General features: G+C 42.0%; 1 protein-coding gene across 2 annotated transcripts; it reads right to left on the bottom strand.

Annotated features, from left to right (window-relative positions):
- Positions 1-10,604: 10,604 nt before the first annotated feature.
- LOC108264258 (uncharacterized) lies at positions 10,605-18,567 on the bottom strand. Of its 2 annotated transcripts, none has more exons than XM_053679180.1 (5): positions 15,195-18,567; positions 14,987-15,052; positions 14,852-14,899; positions 14,580-14,765; positions 10,605-14,468 (listed from the first exon to the last, which is right to left on the bottom strand). In XM_053679180.1, the coding sequence occupies exon 5, from the start codon at positions 13,861-13,863 to the stop codon at positions 12,154-12,156; it is 1,710 nt and encodes a 569-aa protein (XP_053535155.1). In that variant the 5' UTR covers positions 13,864-14,468; positions 14,580-14,765; positions 14,852-14,899; positions 14,987-15,052; positions 15,195-18,567; the 3' UTR covers positions 10,605-12,153. The 2 variants fall into 2 exon arrangements, with proteins under 2 accessions (XP_053535155.1, XP_053535156.1); XM_053679181.1 differs by having other exon boundaries at positions 13,827-14,468; positions 15,195-18,564.
- Positions 18,568-23,244: the final 4,677 nt, after the last annotated feature.

The raw sequence follows: 23,244 nt of genomic DNA, 5'->3' as shown, positions 1-23,244 counted from the left end.
ATTTTTTAAATCTATGAACGGATATTTGGAAAACATGTTAATATTAAGTTTATTATTTATTATACTTTTAAAAAGTATGTAATTTATTTATTTATTTTGACTCTTGGCTGAGGAGGAGAAAATTGTCATAATTAAGGTATAAAACGTTCTGGTGTGCTTTTATAGGAAAATGATCTACGATGAGGTGGTGTGAAACAACTGAGGTGAATCAAGCATTAAAAGGCACATTTCTGAGTAAATAGTGCCAGCAAGTGTGTGTGCTCCTGTGTCTCTATGACCAGCTGCCTTGTACTGCTCACATTATTGTGTCACATTCTTTTCAGGATATTCTACATAACCATTAGTTGATGGAAATGCATGTTCTCTTGCCATTTCTGAAAACCAGTCAATGGAAACATATGTAGTAATTAATATTTAGAAGTTATAATCAGTCATTTTGGCAGAAGTTACCTCAAGTATGTACTCCATTCCATCCAAAACATATTACTTATGCTGTGTCACTTTGGATACTTTTAGTGCGAGTGGTGTGCTCACACTGGGAAGTTTAGTGAGATGCGTTGTACTTCTGAGACTCGGATGATGTATTAAATTTACCAAAAAAATGAAGGGTGGGCTACTGGACACTTGTTTTTCCTTTCAGTTGTGGTTTTACTGTATATGGTGCTTCCTGTGGGTGCTGTTTTGGTGCAGTTCAGTGACATGAAATATTGTGCTACTTATTTGTCATTTCTGTTTAAGATAAAAAAGTTAGGTAACGTTTCAAATTGAACACTAAGGTACTACATACTCAAGTACACACGGTATACTATCTAGGGTCGGGCTGATTTCATGATTGTGGTGAATTTAACCCTTGTAACGCTAGGCAGAGGGTTTGCCTCACACCTCCAGGGTCGGGGGTTCATTTCCTGCCACTGCCCTGTGTGTGCAGAGCTTGCCTGTTCTCCCCGTGCTGTGGGGGTTTCCTCTGGGTACTCCGGTTTCCTCCCCCAGTCCAAAGTCATGCATGGTAGGCTGATTGGCATGTCTAAAGTGTCTGTAGTGTATGAATGGGTGTGTGTGGGTGTGTGTGTGTGTATGTGATTGTGTCCTGCGATGGACTGGCACCCTGTCATCCACCATCCAGGTCCAGGTTCCCCATGACCCTGTAGGATAGGTTGTATAGAAAGGTGGTATACCTCCTCACCTCCCCAGGGCCCTGAGTTCAATCCTGAGCTTGGGTTATTGTCTGGGTCTTGAGTTTTGCATATTCTCTTGTTTTTGTGTTTGTGTGGGTTTCCTCTGGGTTCTTTGGTTTCCTCCCACTGACTGAAAACATACAAATAGGTGGGTTGGTTATAGCTAAATTGATATTAATGCATATGCACTGTACGTGTGTGCGTGGTGCCCTGTGCTGGTCTGTTATTCCGTCAAGGATGACTTCTCCCACTTCACGCACAGTGTTCCCAGGATAGGCTCCGGACCCACCTCGACCCCGATCATGATGCAGCGTTTACTGAAGATGAATGAATAAATGAATGAAGAGCAAATATAAGAAAACATGCATTTAATCATTCAAAAAAAGGTTCATCCATCTCGGGCATCAATCTCATTTTTATCATGTTTCTTTGCAGAAAATGGCTGCATTTTGCTCTTAAATGAGAAACAGGGTTGAACGCAACAGGGTTAAGTTTTGTTATAAAAAATTTTTAAATTACTGTTGTGGATAAAAATGACATGAAATAAACACGAGGGAGATTAAGTATGAGTAAAAATGTAATTTTATTGGTAATTCACAGGACGGGTGGGTGCGTAGTCTGGAGGAGAGTAAGAGGGGGAGGAAAATGGGGTGCGTCCTGGGGACATGGGGAAATCAGGGTGGGTGAAGTGAGTGGACCACTGAGAGTCGGGCAGACTGGTGGGTGAGAAGAGGGACGGATGGTCGGGGCCCGGATCGGAGAAGACAACATCATCATCCTCAGATTGGAAGCTGGAGGGGGGTTCTGGGTCTGACTGTGTAGAGGCGTCAACACGCACGTTCGTGGGGCAGATTCTGTACCGAAGAAGAGGGGGGAACCCCGGATCTCCATTCTTAGGGGGGGTGCTGCGAAGATAGTTAAGTAGCATCATGATATCAGCAGTGAGATGCACAAGCTGGTAATGAGTGTCCAGATCCAGGTCCAAACCCTGATCCAGGTCCAGTAACGGAGAGAGAAGGGACTGACGACGGGCACCTAGACACATAGAAGCGGGATTAGGCGGATTGGAATTACGAGCAATTTAAGAGCAGTAATAGTAAAAATCTCCGCCGACGCCGGTCCCAAGCCCGGGTGAAAAAGGAGGAGGGTTGGGCATCAGGCTAGCACCCTGATCCCGTAAAATCTATCTTGCTACGGAAACAACAAGCAAAAACCAGCGGTCTAAACAATACCGGCGCGATGACCCTGTTTCTCCCTTGATGACGGTGCTGGAGCAAAGCCGAAAGGTCGTCCAGCGCCCGATGCAAAATGGGATACTCGACGCCAATACGATCACACGAATTGGAACCTGGAACGTGCGAACGTTGTACCAGTGTGGGAGACTGGAGCAGCTTCTGCACGAATTCGATAATTACCGGCTTGACATTCTTGGTGTCAGCGAAATGAGGTGGACGGGTAATGGAAAAATGATAAGCGACGGGAAGATCGTCCTGTATTCGGGAGCCAAAGAACATCACGTGCACGGTGTCGGGATGGTCCTGAGCAAAACCGCGGCACAGGCACTCGTTGGATGGAAACCGATCAGTGATCGCATAATTACCGCCCGATTTCAGTCTCGCCATGCTAAAATTACTGTTATTCAAGTCTACGCACCGACAAATGAGGCAGATGATGAAGAGAAGGACGCCTTCTACGACCAGCTGCAAGACACAATCACGGTTATCCCCAACCATGACATAAAGATCCTCCTTGGCGACATGAATGCGCAACTCAGTAGCGACCGGCAGGGCTGGGAAAACGTGATCGGACCTCATGGATCGGCAGCAGTAACAAGCGATAATGGAGAGCGTCTCCTATCCCTATGCAATCTTAACAACCTTTGCATCGGGAATACATATTTCATTCACAAACGGATTCACAAAAAGACGTGGCGGTCACCAGATGGGGCCACTCACAATGAAATCGACTATGTATGCATCCATCGACGGTGGCGCTCGGCTTTACGTGACGTACGGGTTTTTCGCGGCGCCGACGTCGGATCTGATCACCACTTGCTTGTGACTTCAATCCGACTAAAATTGAAAAGAGTGGCCGGACGCAACACCGTTCGGTCATTTGCCTCCGAGAAATTGAAGGACCGCGTGAACGCCGAGCACTTCCACATTGAACTCGCTAATCGATTCCAGATTCTTGACAACTCGGCCAGCATCGAAGAACAATGGGCGCAGATCAAGGATGCTGCCATAGAGACGGCAGAGAGAACGATTGGTCGACGGCGTGGAACGCAGCGAGAACGGTGGATTCAGGACCGGACATGGTCGTTGCTCGATGAAAGACGGGTCAAGAAACGTCAGCGCGATCAAGCAAAGACCGAAGAGGAGCGAAATGAAGCATCGCAGGCGTAACGAGAACTCGACCGCAGGGTCAAGAGGAGTTGCCGAGCAGACAAGAAGGACTGGCTGGACCGGAAGGGCACTGAAGCACAACTGGCTGCGGACCAGGGTGACAGCAGGACTCTTTTTCGTGTGGTCAGAGATCTCACTCGGGCCCGAAGCGGTTCCACTGGGCCGATAAGGGATACAACCGGCAGGATGCTAGTTAGCAAAGAAGAGCAGGACGCGCGTTGGGTGGAACATTTCAAAGACACCCTAAACCAGCCGGCTCCCATAGCCACGCACGACTTTACAGTCTTTCCTCCTCCCTGTGAGCTGGAAGTGGACATGAGCGACATCATGGATGCTGAGGTCGCTGCAGCGATTCGTCATCTGAAAAACAACAAAGCACCTGGTCTTGACCAAATCTCGGCAGAAATGCTGAAAGCGGGTGGTGATGAAGTTGTACGGGTGCTCACTACGCTGCTCAATGACTGCTGGCACATGGAACGTGTCCCAAATGACTGGAGACAGGGTGTCATCGTCAAATTACCTAAGAAAGGTAATCTCGCAGACTGTAACAATTGGAGAGGCATCACCCTTCTGTCTGTTCCAGGCAAGGTATTTTGTCTCGTCCTCCTCAAACGGATACTGCGAGCAGTCGATCAGGCTCTACGGGACGAACAGGCCGGGTTTAGAAGCGGTCGGTCGTGCACTGAACAAATCTTTGCTCTCCGAAACATCATTGAACAAAGCTCCGAATATCAGAAACCGCTCTTGGTCAACTTTATAGACTTTAAGAAGGCGTTTGACAGCGTCCACCGGAAATCGCTTTGGAACATCGCACGGCTATATGGCATTCCACAGCGGTTTATCGCCATTTTCCAGAACTTATATCAGGATTCTAGCTGTTGCATCCGGACGGACACAGGTCATACTGCCTTTTTCACCATCGAGACTGGAGTCAGACAGGGCTGCATTCTTTCACCATTCTTTTTCCTCATGATGATGGACTTCGTCATGCGACGAGCACTAACACAGCCAGCGTCTGGAATTCCGTGGACAGGCCAGGGACGCCTGACCGACCTGGAATTCGCCGACGATATTGTGCTATTGGCGCAGAATGGGAAAGTCTTACAGGAGATGACCACTAGCCTGGAGCACGAAGCAGCCAAAGTTGGGTTACGGATCAGCACTGACAAGACCAACGTCATGGCCGTCGGCCGGATGACACCGGTGCGGATCACGGTGAGCAACCAGCTGATCGAAGAAGTCAAACAGTTCACCTACCTTGGCAGCATTGTGGCTACGGATGGTGGGACTAACGTGGATGTCAATCGCAGAATCGGCAGAGCATTTGCAGTCTTCCAACAGCTACAACCGATTTGGGCTAGGCGAACTATCCACACCAACAGCAAACTTCGCCTGTTTAATAGCATCATCATCCCAACCGCCATCTATGCATCTGAAACTTGGAAGAGCTCGAGGGCAGTCATCCACAAGCTGAATGTGTTTCAACAATGATGCCTGAGAAGAATACTCGGTGTATCATACCGTGATCGTATTTCAAATGAAGAAATTCTAAGAAGAACAAACTCCCGCAGCCTGGCAGAAATGGTCGTAGAGCGAAGAATGCGCTTTGCAGGACACATTCTACGGATGTCTGACCACCGCCACGCAAAGATCGCGCTGCGCTGGACGCCGCCACGAGGGAAGAGAAGAGTAGGGCGGCCGCGGAATACTTGGCGACGAACGTTCATGGAGGATCTACGAGCGCTCGATGTCAAGTGGGAAGATGTGGAAATCGACGCTTCCGACCGAGCCCGCTGGCGAATGCTTGTTGCCCGATGCGCCCCGCTGCGCGGACGGAACTAACTAACTAATAGTAAAAAAGTCAAAAAGAAGTGTACGAGCTGAGGAGTGCTAAAAACACACACACTCGTACCGTCAAGGGCGGGCAGGTAGACACAACATACATACACACACACTCTCTTCCTCATACACACACATGAATAACTTTAATAGAATCTTATAGTAATAGAGAAACTCTATAAAAAAACAGAATTGTAGGATATGCAGGACAGTAGAACTGTAATGATATTAAGAAGTTGGAAGTACAGTAAACCGCTTTTCAAGTAGTATAAATATATATATAAACTAAGAAATATAGTGCAAATATGAAAATAAATTATAAACGAGAAATACAGGAAAAAAAGGAAAATATAACTTACTCATGATTCAGATGGTGAAGATTCTCGTCTCGCAAGGAAAGCCTTAATTTTTAGAGAACCATGAAGAAAGCCAGTTATAAGGGTGGCTGCCCCCCCCCCCCCCCCCCCCCTCGAGATAACGATAAGACCAAGGTCCCTCCCGGTTGTTTAGTCGTCTTGCTTACGTCATTTTTTTAACCTAGGGAAATGAGAATCCTGGTTTTTGAAAACCTAGGTAAAAGAGAATCCTGGTTTTTGAGAACCTAGGTAAAAGAGAATCCTGGTTTTTGAGAACCTAGGTAAAAGAGAATCCTGGTTTTTGAGAACCTAGGTAAAAGAGAATCCTGGTTTTTGAGAACCTAGGTAAATGGGAATCTTGGTTTTTGACAACCTAGGTAACTATAAACCCTGGGTTTTTGTTTCCTGGGTTGTTGGAAATGCCTGGGTTCTGATTTTATGTGTAAAGTAAAACCCCTGGTTTCAATTCTATGGGTAAGTGAAATAGGCCTTTTCTGGAAACCTATGGGTTATCTAGTGTGTAAATACAGTATAAATACTGGAGCTTAAGCTCAGGGTAGGGGGATCACTTTTGAGAATTCTCATCGGTGTGGATCTCGTGTGGTGGAATGGAACAATAAAGCTGGACCCTTGCTTCTTCTCACTCACGGCTGGTGTATTTTTTCTATCTCCAACTGGGTTCAGAGGTAGATGTGAGTATTGGCTTCTAAGTTGAGTTTTAAATGTTTTTGGGTAATAGGCTAAATTCGAGCCAACAATACATTATCGCATACATTTAATAATAATAACAACAACAATAATAACACTCAAGATGGATCCGGATTAATGGTGATGGCTCGCAGAAGAGCATCTAAACCGCCAGGGACTCGGAGGAGTGGCCAAACGACGAAGAAAAGAAAACATAACACAAAGAAATCGTCAGTTGTAAAACGCAAGCATAAGAAGACGCCAACCAGCTCTACAGCAAAAAGACCGAAGACCTGCGTTAAAACAATATTTTAGACCATGTCTTTACTACACAATATGTCAGAAGAATGTTTAAAAACCGAACTGGACCTATTCACAGTACCATTAACACAGACCGTTATTGAAAAAAATACAGATATAGAAGTACCACCATTGTCAGCAATATCAGAAACATCGCCTCTGGAGTTTTTTATAGCGGGGACTGGAGAGGATTATGTGGACCTAAACAACACCTTGGTTTTTTTGCGTCTCAAAATCACTAACGCAGACGGCACAGACATAGCAGACGGAGCCCCCGTGGGGCTTATTAACTATGCCGGATCTACGATATTTTCACAAGTGGACGTGTCGCTTGGAGACCGTCTCATATCACAAAGTTCCAACACATATCCTTATCGATGCATAATAGAGTGTCTCACCAATTATGGTAAAGACGCTCTTGAAACGCTGTTTTCAGCGGGGCTCTTTTACAAAGACACCGCCGGTCACATGGACGTAACAGACCCCGCTGGCGGTAATAGAGGTTTGACCAAACGAGCTGCATTTACCAACGCCAGCAACGTTGTTGAAGTACTGGCCCCCATTCACAGTGACATATTGTTTCAAGAAAAACTAATGCTTAACGGTGTGGACATTAAAATTCGCATGACGAGGGCGAAAGATGAATTCTGTTTGATGAGAAGCGACGCTGTGGCCTATAAACTAAACATCGTGTCAGCTTCACTGTTTGTGAAAAAAGTGTCGGTATCACCAGGTGTGAGATTGGGGCACGCGCAAGCATTGCTCTCGACGCCAGCCAAATACCCCATAGACAGGGTGTGTGTGAAAAACTTCTCAATCCCTGTAGGCTCACGTGTTTGTAATCAAGAACACTTGTTCTTAGGAACTCTACCAAAATCCGTTGTTCTGGCTATGGTTGATAATGATGCGTTTACAGGCTCGTATGATAAAAATCCCTTCGCCTTTAAAAACTATGACCTAGAATTTTTGGCAGTTTATCTGGACGGCCAATAGCACCCCGATAAACCCCTGCAGCCTGAATATGGAAGTGGCTCTGCGGTACGCGAATTTTACCAGTTAGCGCTGGCTTCTGGAAAGCATCTTAAAAATCACCCTCTAGCTATTGATAGGGAGGATTTTCTGCATGGGTATACCCTTTATGCATTTAATCTCACGCCGGACGAAGACTGCAGTCAACACGTGTCGCTTAACAAGTCTGGGAACATTAGGCTAGAAGCACGTTTTAGACAACCTCTACTCCGAACGATCAACTTAATCGTTTATGCCATATTTGACAGCACCATCGAAGTGTTAAATCGCAGACAGATCCTGGTTGATTACTATTAATAGGCAGAATGGACACCATCCACCTTACGGCTATAATGGATAAGATCTCGTGTAATACCCATTTTCTCAGCGTACTACCGTGTGACCACCTACCAAAAGCCCCCTTAAGAAAATTACCATCCATGGTGATAATCAACACGCATCCTTCAGGACTCCCGAGTGAACACTGGCTAGCCATCTACATAAACGAGGTCGGCGTGGGTTGTTTTTTCGAACACAGGGCCATCTGAATAATTTGATTGTGCTGATGGTGTGCTCGGAAGTATTTTCTGCTTTTTACGCCTCTTAGACGAGTTGGTTATAGGCGAAGTCGATTTGTTTTTGAAAGATTTAATTGCGTGTCTGACAGAATGGTTTGGCACCGTTGAGTATGGTATGTTTAAAGTAGCAAAAGCCTCCAGAAATTCGAGCCAGTCGACAGGTCTTCGGGCATCAGAAATCTTTTGCGGAGCCGTGATGCCTTTAACTAAATCGAGCATATGTGAGCCGGGAATAGTTCTACCGTTAAACATAAACTCCCCCGAATCATCCCATGATGTGACATCTTTCATTTTAGACATTTTAGACGGCTTTTCTTGTTCAGGATGCTCAGTCTGCATAGGTGTCAATGTTAATGTGCTGTTTTCATGGTCCCCTTGTCTAGCGACTGTTAAAAAGCGCTGTAAACCGTTTGTGTACAGCTTCGCTTTTTCAGAACTGTCCAAGTCAGAGCGGTGCAAGATATTTCTTATAGCTATGTCCAAATCATTCTCCACGATTTGCTGAATAGATTCGCGTGCTGTCCCGGTCTTTAGTTTGTCCAACTGGTGCTGCGGGACTAAAAACATTTTCTCTGCGTGCTCCATCTCCTCTGTTATCTAGAAGCAACCAGGCTGGAGATGAAAGGGATAGCCACGCTTAAGTGTGGTAGAAGAACGCCCCCCTGTTGATTTATTACACGTCTCTTTCTTTTAACACCAGCAGTCTTATCCGCTACAAATTTGATTACGCTTTTCCTTTTTCTGAGCTTCTGGTATTGTTGAGATGTGAGAGGTATGTTGCCGTAGAGAACGTTAAGAGCTACTTCACACAATGTCGCAATGAGCTCGTCTTTGGCAGTTTGTAAAATAATCCGTCTTTGTTTGGGTGACGCTTTTAATAATATTTTTAAAAGCGGCAGGTTTCTACAAAGTCTGGCAGACATTTCGCTATCTTCTTTTCTGGAGATATACCACAGGGTGTGGCGCAAGTAAATCTGTTCTGAGCCGATAGTGTTCAGGAGTTTGTGTTTTATAATCAATCAGCAGATACCCGAAAGGCTTGCTGGTTGCGTCTCGATAACATTCCATAAAAAATTTTGTGTTGCCTGGATACATTTGTCTTCCTAGAACACTGACTTGATTAGCATCTCGGGGATTTTTAAACAACATTAGATAATTCATGTTTAAACTGATGGTCCTACTGGATTTCCCTTGGCAAAATAAATTCTGTACAATATAAATAGTGCTAAGATTTCTATGATGTACATATTGGGTAAAGACCTTCTCCACTTCGTTGCTCCCGCTGGCCTCTTTCATCAGATCATCGAGGATTAACAAATTAACCGCGTTGGTCGGAAACAGAGCATCATCATTCAGAGTCTGTGGTAATCCTTCAACAAATTTTATTTTGTACATTTTCAACAATTCATCATACAACGGTTGCCAACAATCATAAATATACACAATATTTTCAATTTTTTTAGATATCAAATGTACAGCATTTTGCAACAACATTTTTACAAAATATGACTTCCCCGAGTTTGAAGGACCGCTTATCACACACGAGAAAGGGTGATGTAATCGGAAATCAAACCCCTCTGTGTCTCGCACACCCCTATGTCCAAAGAGATTGTCAGAAGCCATGTGGGATCGTTGTGAAGTCTGGGAGCAGTACGCGTTTGTTGTACACAACCTTAAACTTTTTAACAACTGACCTGTTATGTAGTGTGAATTGTTTTTTATCACGTACAATGGTATCTGTGTATGCCAGTATATGACGACTATTATCCTCCCCCGCGATGTAGTGATCAACAAGTCCAATCAGGGTGTCTAATCTAATGGCTTTTGAATTTACTGCGTTGAGCGTGACACCTTTGGCTTTCATGCAAACCTTACCCTTCGCAGTGCGGTAGCCGTATGTTTTCGGACCGCCTGAACAAAATTCTACAATGTGATCACCAGCACCAACCTCGTCAGTTAAATTACCGAGATAGGGGCCCAACGGAGGTTCCCAGTCGCCCTCTCTAGATGTAAAGATCACACTGTCTGTGTCACTGTACAACAGCCTGTCACCCAATTTGTCCATTAATTCGTAAAGTTCTAGACGGGCATGAGCTGTTGTGAAAGCCCCGAGAAAGATGTTGATGTCGCGAGTCTGCCCCCCTTTCCCATCCGCATAACACCACTGAATTAGAGCCACGCTGTCTGAAACGAAGGAAAAGTGTTTAACATCATACCCGTCACTGAATATGTGCTGTGTAAATTGTTCCGGTCCGAAATTAACTCTGTACACGGCAAGTTTTCACGCATGGAGAAACGACCCCAAAGTGAGTTCAGCAGAAGTTTGTTAATAGAACGCCGTGCTGGATTGCGACTTATCTTACCGGCGTCCATCTTAATCCCCTCTTTCTCAAAGTAGTCTGAGATGTAGGATTCCTTGTCTGCGTCTGTCATAACGTGTGCGGGGAAACCGCTGGCCTCTTGTTTATATTGTAAAAATGTTTTAACATAATCACAAAACAAAGTTTCTGACCGTTGTGGAAAATGCCACACCTCGTCCACGTTCGTTACAATAGAACCCTTTTCCACACCTTTCAACAGCTCTATGCTGACCCAACACCCTGAAATAGCTCTTTCCTCATCAGTATGACCACACGGGTCTGTCTGATTCTGATGTTCGGCGCATGTACGACAAAGTGGAAACATAAGCTTACCACCGGTCCTATAGGGAAGGGCGGGGTGAAGCAGTTTTCGCGGTGGCAGTACTGTAGCCTTGACAAACCCATAATAATTTTCAAGAGGTTCAAAATCCTTGAAAATTATTTGTGGATGTCCTATGGGGTAACATTTTTTGGCCTGGCAAAAGGGGTACAAACTTGTAAAGTCGACATATCGTATTTTTTCACTATTGTCGGCTTTATGATACAATTTGTACGCGTTAGTACGACCACCGAATAGCGCGTTGCGCGGTTTCAATCGTTCAGGATGTATGTAAGTGGACATAAACGCCATTACAGCGACATCGTTCTGTTTAGCGTTATTCCAATCACATTCCCACATCACCTCAACATCGAGACCATACGCCTTTTCCAAAATTTCGACCTTATCATCAAACTGTCTTCTGAGCAAACCGTAGGGCACTTTTGATAACGGATGTAAATGGTTTGGGTTATAACGACATTCATGCCCGTGAAACATGCATCCGTTGAATTCGAACCCATATTTGACACCATCCTTTTCATAACCATCGAGATGATATTTTCCAATCACCATCTCTCCATGATTTAAAGCGTGCTGAATGTTCACGCCTCGTGTTGTTTTGACATATTCAAGCCATTCAATGGAAACGGCTGAATATGTCTTGTTCTGATTTGTGTATGCATTGTTATGGGTCAGAGCTAGTGTGTCTTTAGGTAGATAGTGGGTTTTATACACGGCCATGCAGCACGCTGCTAAAGTGGTGTATCTGAACGGGTCGAGTTTGGTACATTGTATGAATTCGTCACGGTACTTCATGCATGCCTCACGGAGCAAAACGACATCGTTCTTGCCGTACATGGCGAGTTCTTTTTTTAAATCAAAAACCTTACCCGACACCGTAACATACCACTCATCAAACAGAGCCCTCTCTTTGTCAGACATTGTCTCATAGCCGTAGAAATACTTATCAGGGTATGGGCCTACGTAGTCTTCATTTTCTGTTCTATTGAAGAGATGTGGAAAATGACCTTTCTCAGCACAGTTTAGATTTAACGCAGCGGATGTCATGGACAGACGCATAGGGATGAAAGAGTAGCTATCGATGAAACGTTGCTTGAATGTCTTATCATGAAGCGTTGTGTGCAACCCATGTGTAATTCTGATAATGAGGCTGTCTAAACTTTTTAACAAGTTGATCTATACAGTCTGTACCAGCGGCTGTGAACTCTTCCCCTTTAAATGTAATGGCGCATACGAAATTTGCTACGTGTTTACCGTCCGTGTGTTGTGTCTCAAAATCATAATAAATGTATTTGTCGCTAGGTGGTTCCATTTTTATCGGTTGTATGAAACATTGGTGTACTCCGTCATTAACCAATTCAGCTTTACAATGGATACAGTGTTCTGCAGGGCACACATGTTTTTTTGGTACTGCTCCGTTGACGTGATATCGCCTATTACATTTTTGACAGTATATAGTGACATCACACTGAGCGTACTGTTGTCCTGTTTGTGTTTGTTTATGTGCGTTGTAACAGTAGGCTGATCTGCAGTACCGCAAACAATCGTGACATTGCCTCGTTTTGCCAGCGTATTTATGACAATCAGGTGCATTACATACATCACAAACGTATTTACACCTGTGGTCTCTACGGCTAGTAAAACCACAAGAACAGTATTCACACACGTATGGTGTACCGATGAATGCTTTTAGGTTCTTAATCAAGAAATAATGTTCGTTGTGTAAATACAAGAACACGGTCTTATTATGAGGCTCGTCATTGTTCGTAAAGTGTTCCAACAGACCAGAACATGTCCTATGGAACACCACTATTTTAACATGTAACAACCGTTCAAATCGTGTGATGTCATTAAACCCTATCTTTTGTTGTACCGAATACCCTGCAGTTTTCTGTAGAGACGCTGCTAACGACTCGAGTTCACCACATGACGCATGCGGTTGTAGAAAATGGGACAGACAGATCGCAAAACACAGATTGTTAGATATGTTGTTGGGACAGAACAGATTCATTCTGTTTCTGGCAATCACCTCGTTATGAGCTAAATCACGTATCTTTCGATAAGCGCCACTGTGTTTACCGCGAGCTATAGACACGTACAGATCTAGACATTCATCAGCCCGTACGTCAGAATTACTTTGCATAATGTTCTCTAGTTGTTGTGTGAATATGTGCAAATCGTAATCGTTATCAGGTGTCAAGACAGCGTTAACGTCAGAGGGTAGACTAGGGCCTCTCAAGGTAATGTTGATTAAGCCCCCATCGCCGGCCAGCAGTCTGGAAAACGACACTATTTCAGACATGATATCATGCAGAAATATAGCGTACGCTGCCAGGTCTGGAGCGGTTATCACACGCATATTTATACGACGCCGTATCTCCAATCCATTAAATCTGCGTCTCGGTACCACCGTATAATCACCAACAGACCCACCCTCTCTTACGATAGACTCAATAGCTGCTTCGGATAACCCAAAATTTGGTTCCGAGGGATTAAACGATTGACTGTCCGACCCGCACCCCACCTGCTGTGAATTTGAATCGCTGTCTAACAACGAATTTGAACCGATGTCTAACAACGAATTGGGCAGCGGCTCTGTTTGAACCTCAGCCATTGATCTAACAATGTTTAATAAGTCCAACAAAGTATCGGTGGTAGACTGCTGTCTATTCAGATCCTCCATTGTCCGAATTAAACCCTGTAACGTCTCTGTGGTGCAACGCTGTTCAAAAGTACACAGACCATCGTCGTCGCATCTTCTAAATTTAATTGCAGCTCCCAGATTACACGAGTTTTCACCACACCGCTTTGACATTTTTATTATTGAAACAAAAACTAGTAAAAATCACACACCGTAAACCAGATACACACCAGCAAATAAACGCACACACACACACGCACACACACACACACACACACACACACACACACAGGGGTTATAAAATACTTATTGTACAACTCACCCGAGTTTCTTGTTTTTAACTAACTGTACAAACTGTTTTAACAATTCCGCCGTCAGGTGTTGATTGTGATCAACGCGACGAATGTCCCCAATAAGACGCTTCTGGTTTGCTATGATTTCTTTATGTGTGATGGTATGTTTTTGTAAAGTTTCCACAAGACTTTGATTATAAAGACGCTGATTCTTCTCTATAATGTCCAGACGCTCGGTGATGCTAGCAAAAGTCTTTTCAAAACCAGCAATACGGTCCTCGACGGCCTTGAACCCGGTTCGTATCACCTCCGCCGAGTCTCTGTTATTGTCTATAACATCAGTAGCCTCGCGACCAAATGCTTCTTGGTTTGAAGGCAGATCGTCTCCGGGAACCGGGGTAAATACACATGCGTCCCATGAATCTAACAGCTCCTGCTTCCAGTTCAAACACGAGTCTATAGCGCTTGGTTCATTCACAGCTGACTCTGTTTGGGGAAAAAAACACAAAACATTGCTTAGGATACCGGCACGAATTAGGATGATGAAACACTCTTTAAAAAATAAAATAAAAAAAATAAAAAATACATGCTACACACCGTCTGTCGATCGTGGGGGAGATCTTGATCGTTTACGTTTAGACGTAGCGACACCCGCGCTGTGGACCTGAGCGACTGTTTTACGCTTGGCTTTTCCAGAGTTCGTTGGTATACCGAGTTCAGTGGAGACCGCAGCACTATTTTTGAACTCGGGTGCAGCGATCTTGTCTACAAGATTTGACAAGCCTTGAACAGTAAACAAACGAACACAATACGTAAGAAAACATCTTAAACCGCTTTTAAACATAACATCTCATTATTACAGATCTTACCCAGCACGGGGTTTTCAAACCTGACTCGCGGGACTTCTGTGTTCGACCCTTTGTGAAAAAAAAGAAGTAAAAGCATTAAACACATACACATCATACATAGGATCGAACAATTATAAAGAATAACAACGCACGTACCGCTTGCCTTGTTCAGAAACCTGATTTCGTCTACGATGTCCGGGATAGACACAATGTCAGCATCACCTGTAGCGTTAGATACCTGTTTTATTCACCACAATAAACCCATAAATTCGTTTATAAATAAAAAACATTCTTAACTATGTGTAATAATAATAATAATAATAATAATAAACAATTATAATAATAATAATAATAAAACACTTACTGTTGCGACAGACAGCCATCTCCTCTTTGAAGTATTCTCAAAAATAAAATATAAAGCTTTAAAGGTGAGTTAAAACGAGAATCGACGATTCGCCTAAAATTACACAGCGCTCTGATACACGGCCGCGATCTTAGAGACTTCTGCGTAACTGGCCGTACTTTTAAACATAAAGCATACCTATTGTAGGGTGTGTCGTAAAGCTATTAACACCCCCGCAGACACTCATTATCATAAACAATCTGTAGGATCACACCACGACCCCCTTAGTCATAAAAAAACTCTTTGGTCAGGAAGAAACAAAGAGCCATAAATTTAGCACTCCTAGAGAAACGCAGGCCTGACACGGACGAGGCCATAAATTAGCCCTCTAGTTCTACCGCCGTGATTGACATTTTGACAGAACGTACTGGCTACGTTGAAAACATGTGAATGGGTGTGTTTAGAGAGACAGAGAGAGAGGCGTGTCTGAAAACACGTATGTGTGGGCGGGGTTTAGCGAGAGTGAGGCGTCTCCGTTTAACTTCATTACTGCTTAACACAGCGACTGGAAGACATCTCTGGAAAATACTTATCTCCTAGTTTAAACATTACGGAGATTCTTTTAGCCAGCACTTTAACATTTTTACCTCGTAAGGATCTTTGTTTAGAAGTCGTGTAATATGCGCTATTCTTTTTAAACAGCTCTTTTAACCATTTTTACCTCCTAAAGTTTTTATGTGTTTTTTTGGAAACCTAGTAATACGGATTCTTTTTAAACAGCTCTTTTGATCATTTTTACATCCTAAAGGTGTTTGTGTTTAGAATGTATGTAATACAAACGATTATTTTAAATAGATTCTTTTTTAAACAGATTCTTTTTTTTAAAAAGACGCTTTAACTCCTAAACTTTTTATTCAAAGGTAAAACGGGATCCCTAAAAAACATAATCAACGATTGTTTTCATTTATTTCACAAAACAAATATTCTACTCATATATGTACACATTCAAACATCATGCTTTTCTAACAATGTGTTTACACAAATGAAATAACGCCATAAAGTAACACAAACACAGCCCCATATTAAAAACATTATTTCTTTTCAGACGTATTTCACACCACCAAAAACCAAACTCATTAACATAAACACCTTTTGTCAGGAGGGGGACTATCCCCCCCCCAACACACACCTCTCCACAACACCTCCAGACACAAAGGAGCCAGATTGACCATCTGATAAACTCCATAGGGTTACCCCCCTCACCACCCCTACAGACCTGTCAGTCAGGGAAGCACAGAGGGTCATAAATTATCACACACAACACTTTGATTGACAGTTTGACAGAAAGTGTATGATATAACTACTGATATTGGTCTATAGCTGGACAGTTGAGATGGGTCAAGATCAGGTTTTTTAATCAAGGGTTTAATAACTGCTAATTTAAGTGATTTAGGTACATAGCCAGTGCTTAGGGAAGAATTGATTATATTTAAAAGTGGTTCAATTACTCCTGGACCAATCTGTTTAAACAAACATGTAGGTACGGGATCTAGTATGCAAGTTGATGAATTGGCAGAAGAGATTAATGAAGCTAGTTCGGTCTCTCTAAGCGGAGCAAAACACTCTAAACATTGATCTGATATTGCTACATTGCCATGTAATGGGTTTGTTACAGTACTGTCCGGTTTTAATTTAATGGCCTGTATTTCACGTCTAATATTTTCAACCTTATCATTGAAAAATTTCATGAAATCTTCACTGCTATGTAATGATTGAGTGTTTCTCTCTGTAGTGGTTTTATTCCTAGTTAATTTTGCTACTGTGTTGAAAAGGAATCTAGAATTGTTTTTGTTGTCTCCTATTAAGGTGGAGAAATAGATTTTTCTAGCATCGCCAAGAGATTTCCTATATTTCAGTAGGGTCTCCTTCCATGTTGTTTGAAATATCACCAGTTTGGTTTGACGCCATTTACGTTCTAATTGTCGAGTGGTCTGTTTTAAGGTTCGCGTTTGATCGTTATACCAGGGTGCTAATTTTTTTTCTCTAATTATTTTTCTTTTGAGTGGAGCCACTCTATCTAGCGTGTAGCGGAGTGTTGACTCCGAGCTTTCAGTCGCCTGATCGAGTTCTGTGTGATCTGATGGTGATCCAAATCTAATTGATGTTTCTGCGAGGTTATTTATGAAGCTCGGTGCAGTAGCTGATGTGAAAGTACGTTTTACGTGGTAGCGAGGCGAGGTGGAAATATGATCCATACATATTATGAACGAGATAAGATAACGGTCTGAGACAACTTCAGACTGCGGAAAAATGATAATATTTTCTATACTTAGTCCGTATGTTAGTATGAGGTCAAGAGTGTGACCACCATTATGAGTAGGCCCGATTACGTTCTGATTAATCCCTACTGAATCTAAGATGGACACAACCGCTGTCCTCAGAGGGTCTTCTGGATATCAAAGTGAATATTAAAATCACAGACGATTAATGCTTTATCTACAGACACAACCAGGTTTGAGACAAAGTCTGCAAATTCACTAAGAAATTCAGTATATGGCCCTGGGGGTCTGTAAATAATAATTACAGGAATTGACTTATTTTTTGTGGCTACATAAGTTATACTGGTATAAAGAATTTCAAAAGAATTAAATTTATGACTAGGTTTTTGTGTGACGCCTAGATTTTGACTATGGATGAGACCAACACCTCCTCCTCTACCAGTTGAACGAGGCTGATGTACATAACTGTATCCAGGAGGACTGGCTTCATTTAATGCTATGTACTCGTTTGGTTTAATCCAAGTTTCTGTTAAACACATTAAATTACATTCCTGATCAGTAATGATGTCGTTAACAATAAGAGCCTTAGACGCAAGAGATCTAATGTTTAATAGTCCTAGCCTCAGATCAAAAGTGCTGGCTGTGCATTCAATATGATTTAATTTTATGTTAATTAGGTTACGAAGATAGACTTTCCGAGATTTTCTATATATTTGTATAGCTCGGGGAACAGACACAGTCTCTATAGTATGTATTACCTTTGCCGGATTTTTAGTTGAACATTGATTATACTGAATGCTGTTATTATTGGAAGATGTGCTTACGGTAAGCAGTCACTTGGAGTGTAGCGCGTTGTATTCACTATACAACTAGGGGGGGGGGAGAACAGTTAAAGTGTGAACATTCAGAATTGAGTGAATCTAAGAAGACTGTTTCTCCCAACACGTACATGATACCAAAGCTACTGCACACCAGATACAGTGGTGCTTGCAATGTCAAAGTTTTCTATATTTCTACATAAATATGACCTAACACATCAGATTTTCACACAAGTCCTAAAAGTAGACAAGAACCCAATTAAACAAACCAGACTGAAATATTATACTTGGTCAATTATTCATTGAGGAAAATGACACAATATTACAAATCTGTGAGTGGCACAAATATTGTACTTCTAACCATAGAGTAAGAACATCGAAGATTAGCAGTTAATTTGCCTGAATCTCAAGAGAAAGTGGGTCATGCAGCAAGAAAACAACCTTAAACACACTTTTCTTCTTTAACCATTTTTGGTAGAATGAATTAAGTGAATGTTTTGGAATGTTCAAGCCAAAGTCCTGACCTTAATCCACTAGAAATGTTGTGGAAGGACCTGAAGGAAGCAGTTCATGTGAGGAAACCCACCAGCATCCCAGAGTTGAAGCTAAAATTCCTCCAAGCCGATGTGCAGGACTGATCAACAGTTACCGGAACTGTTTAGTTGCAGTTATTGCTGCACAAGGGGGTCACACCATATCCTGAAAGCAAGGGTTCACATACTTTTGCCACTCACAGATATGTAATATTGGTTCACTTCCCTCAATATATAAATGATGAAGTATTATATTTTTGTCTCATTAGTTTAATTGGGTTCTCTTTATCTACAACCCCAATTCCAAAAAGGCTGGGACAATATGGAAAATGCAAAAAAAAACAAAACATCAAACCCCAAAACCAAAGAGACATTTGAAAATTCAATTCACCCTGTACTATATTGAAAACACATTATTTGATGTTGTACTTTGATGTTGAATATTTAAAAAATAAATTTCATTCACACTCATTTCAAATCTGATGACTGCAACAAACTCCTAAAAAGTTGTTAAACACTGTGTAACATCACCATTTCTTTTATTAACAAGCGGGATTTTCTACCATTCATCCGTTATAGATTTCTTCAGCTGCGCAACTATACAGTGCCTTGGTTGCACTCTTTTGCGCTTCATAATGCACCACACTTTCTCAATCAGAAACAGGTCAGGACACGAAGGCACGGTGAAAATTTGCACTGACAGGTAATGGAGAACTCCCTGTCATGGTCATCCTTCATGTAAGGCTGGATGATATGGCCAAAATGTATATCACAATATATTGCTTAACTTCGGTCGATACGATATAACTCTGATATCGATATGAACAATATAAATCCTCAGAAAAACTGCCAAGGGCGCCCACAACAGATGCCTATACCTTCAAACTTCTGTAAAATGAATGCCAAGTCTATGAAACCTCCTCCTATAAAACTATATAATAATTTAGAAATTAAAAAAATTATTTTGAATTTAACCTTCATACAAACAAGAAATGTGAAATCACTGTCAAATAAACAAAACTCTCACCTTTGTCAATATTAATATCTTTAACTTATTACTATTTTATTCTTATAGATTGAATTAAAAGTGCTTCAGCCAGGATAAAAAAATTATAAAAATAATATGCTCAGAGTTGCTGAAGAAAACAGAAAAAGTGTGAGCAATAACAAGAACACATGTTGCTGGGGCAGGGACATTGTTGGGGGTTGATGACACCCTATGACAGGCTCTAGAGGTTTCTAGAAAGAAATACAAGCTGGTCTACATTATCTGGCTTCAAAGATGCCCTTTTACATGTGACAATGTTGCCACCTGTAATAAAAACCCTCTCAGAGGGGGAGCTTGTGGCTTAAATACACAAGTAATGTTTTGCCAGTTTTCCTACTCTGGGGAAGTTCTTATGAGAGACACTAACAAACAAACTGACATAGGCTCTACACTTAAGAGAAGGAACTAAAGAATGAAGTAACACGTGAGTTGCAGACAGTTTTAGTTACTGTGTAGCAGGAGCTCGGGTACATGCTTTAAGTAGTGAATTATTATTTACAAAAACTGTTTTCAGCATTGTAATGCTGTTCTCTCCAGGGAAGGGGTCACAATGTTAACGGATGTCTGCCCCAGAGACAATAACAGCACCGAGACTCTTCCCATAATGTCTAACCTGAAATCTTCCTGTAATGCTGCAGACCGAGGGGTCCTGGTCCATGCCATCATGGAGGACATTTTAAGCTCATTGTAAAACACTGATTTTGAGTTTCTTGAAGCATTTGTGTGTTCATTTGGAAGTATGCTTGGCTCTTTATCTTGTTGAAAGCCAAGTCTGAACCTCCTAGCAAAGGCAAGCTAAAGATTCTGGGCTAAAATGTGATTGCTCCACCTTCCCCCTCTCTCTCTCTGCTTCAGCGGTTCAACCCCAGATACCAGGCAGAAATTACTTCATGTATACAGAGATCCCCAAACTATACACAAAAACCAGACCTCATTTCAGAACATCTCAAAGAAAAAACATTTTATGCCTACATATTTATTATATATCTATTTTGTAATTGCTTTTTTTATATTATGTGACTGTTGTTTTTATAATGCTCAAGTGTTTAAATAAAGGAGTTAAAAGTATTATTTATTTATACACAAAGTGGTGTCGAGTATCGTGTATTTTTGCTGGTATCGACTACTAGATTTTTGGTATCGTGACATCCCTAGATTGGACATTCTATGTTTGAGTTATAACAACTTCCTTTTTCATGGTGAAACTTCTAAATTTGTGAGAGCGCCACGCCCACGGCAAGCAGCAAAAATTCAAAAGCTTCGCAATTTAGCATCGTCAATGCCTGTAGAAGAGACTGACCGAACGTGATGCCGATCTGATGAAAGCTCCAGGAGGAGTACGTTAAAGTACGAGGCCTGGAAATGGCAAAAAACGGAGGAAAAAATTAAGAGAAAAATCAAAATGCTGACTTCCTGTTGAGTTTAGGGTATGGGTTCAAGAGACCAGGGAGTCAGCCATTTTAAGTGTTGTCTCAATTGAAAATCCTTCCAGTGCACTGGAACGTTTGCTCCTAAAAAAATCCCCACAACGCACCACAAAAACCAGGGAGCATCGATACTCACTGTGTTCCCTTACTGGAAATGACATCATGTCTCTCAGCTAATGTCCCTCTCTAGTGTCTGGTTTAAAATGAGCTCAATCTGCAAACCCAATGTGGCTGATGTGTCCATTGTCACTGAATATTTGAATGGAGCTATACTGAGAGCTATTGTAAATGCACTGTAGCACTTGTCTGTCCTGCAGACTTCATAGTTGAAAATGTGAACTGCTTGCTCCCAAAACTTCTTTAGTGCAGATTAGGGCGGCACAATTAATCGAATATCGATCGCGATTACAATTTTGACTGCCCACGATTAAATGAACATGATCGAATGCGATATTGACATTTAAATTCCGTCCTCCGCTCACAGAAAACTCCACTGCAGATCAAATCAAGCGGCTCCTACACTACAGCCAATCACCATCGAGTGGCGCCGGGATGACGTGATTTTGTAGTGCCAAAACCCCGAAACGGAATTAGCATTTCATTTGCTAGCTTCGCTTCGAGCTCCAGAGCGAGGGGAAATCATGAAATTAGCACGATGCTAAATAGCACTTCAGAGGTTGTCGGGGTCATTAAACCTAATCACGCTGAGTGGGAAACAAACTTTTCAGATAAACTCAGGGCTCTATGGTGCAACCATTTCACTCGCATTGTGACTGAAAAGTACTTTGTGCGACTGTGAATAAATATTTATTCACACCGGTGCAAGTGACCTGTTCGGAGTTGTATAATACAATCGGAATTAAAACCACAGGAAGTCCAAAATACATCTACACCGCGCAACAGTTCCTTTCACACTGCTTTTCATCTCCTCAGTCCACTGTACAAGTGTGGAAATACTGCAGAGAAGCCATTATGATGAAGTGACTCTACATCATCTGCTTCTCTCAACTCTCCGATCTCACAAACGCCATCTTTTATTGATCCCGCAAAATGACCTGAACTTTCACCTGCTCGTGTAGACACAGCGGCTTCGGGCGGAGTAAATTAATAATAACGTTACAAGGTGGGTTCAATTCAGACTTCTTTATTAAATAATTCCTCACCAATCACAATCAAGAGTAGCACCAGTTCAGTCTGTAAACATACAGTGCACTGCAGCTCTCCTTCACTAACTCTAATTCACTCCATTTAAACTCACGGTTGCCAGATATCACTAGAAAAGTCAACTCCAGTTTCCATGTTTTGATTTATCCCCCAAAACACAATATTATCAGCAGACATGGACACTGTACTGGGGAACCGATCTAAAACTGAAACAAAAATAAAACTATTAAAATGTAAAGACAGAAAATGTGCTTAGTTATAAATAAATCATTTAATATATAAAAAATAGATATTATAATAACTTCATAAAATATAAATAAAATGAGAAATGAAATAATGTTTAATTACTATGGGTTGCATTTAATATCAATTTGACCTTAACCTTAGATCACTACTTCCTTAGAAAGCTATCAGCCTTTTTCCTAATATGGATCATTTTTGTGTTAGTCTACTCTTAATTAGGCCTCTTTATTGTTCAAGATATTTTAAAATAAATATTTTATGCTGTATATTTATCAATTAACCAACAGTATTTCTCATTGCTATTATTTTATTCAGTTAACAGTGACCATGAGCAGAGAGCTTACATTTAACTGTTTATGACAGAATTCCTGATTAAAGTTTAAATAAAAAAAGATTGGTATCTGGATCGTATCGGCTGTAAAAATCCTGATCGGAGCATCCCTAATGAACACCATTAAACTAAAGCGCTTTGCATCTGACGGGTAAATGAACTCACCCAATCACATCCTATATGAGATTATTCAGATATACACACACAATACACACAGAGCGGTTCGAG

The sequence above is a fragment of the Ictalurus punctatus genome, unplaced genomic scaffold (genome assembly GCF_001660625.3).
Source record: "Ictalurus punctatus breed USDA103 unplaced genomic scaffold, Coco_2.0 Super-Scaffold_100068, whole genome shotgun sequence".
NCBI classification, from domain to species: Eukaryota; Metazoa; Chordata; class Actinopteri; order Siluriformes; family Ictaluridae; genus Ictalurus; species Ictalurus punctatus.
The sequence above is the reverse complement of the archived record's forward strand: the minus strand, read 5'-3'. Positions and strand labels throughout refer to the sequence as shown.

Coding starts and splice junctions, on each gene's coding strand:
- LOC108264258 (XM_053679180.1), bottom strand. CDS start 13,863: ATGTCAAAGCGGTGTGGTGAAAACTCGTGTAATCTGGGAGCTGCAATT.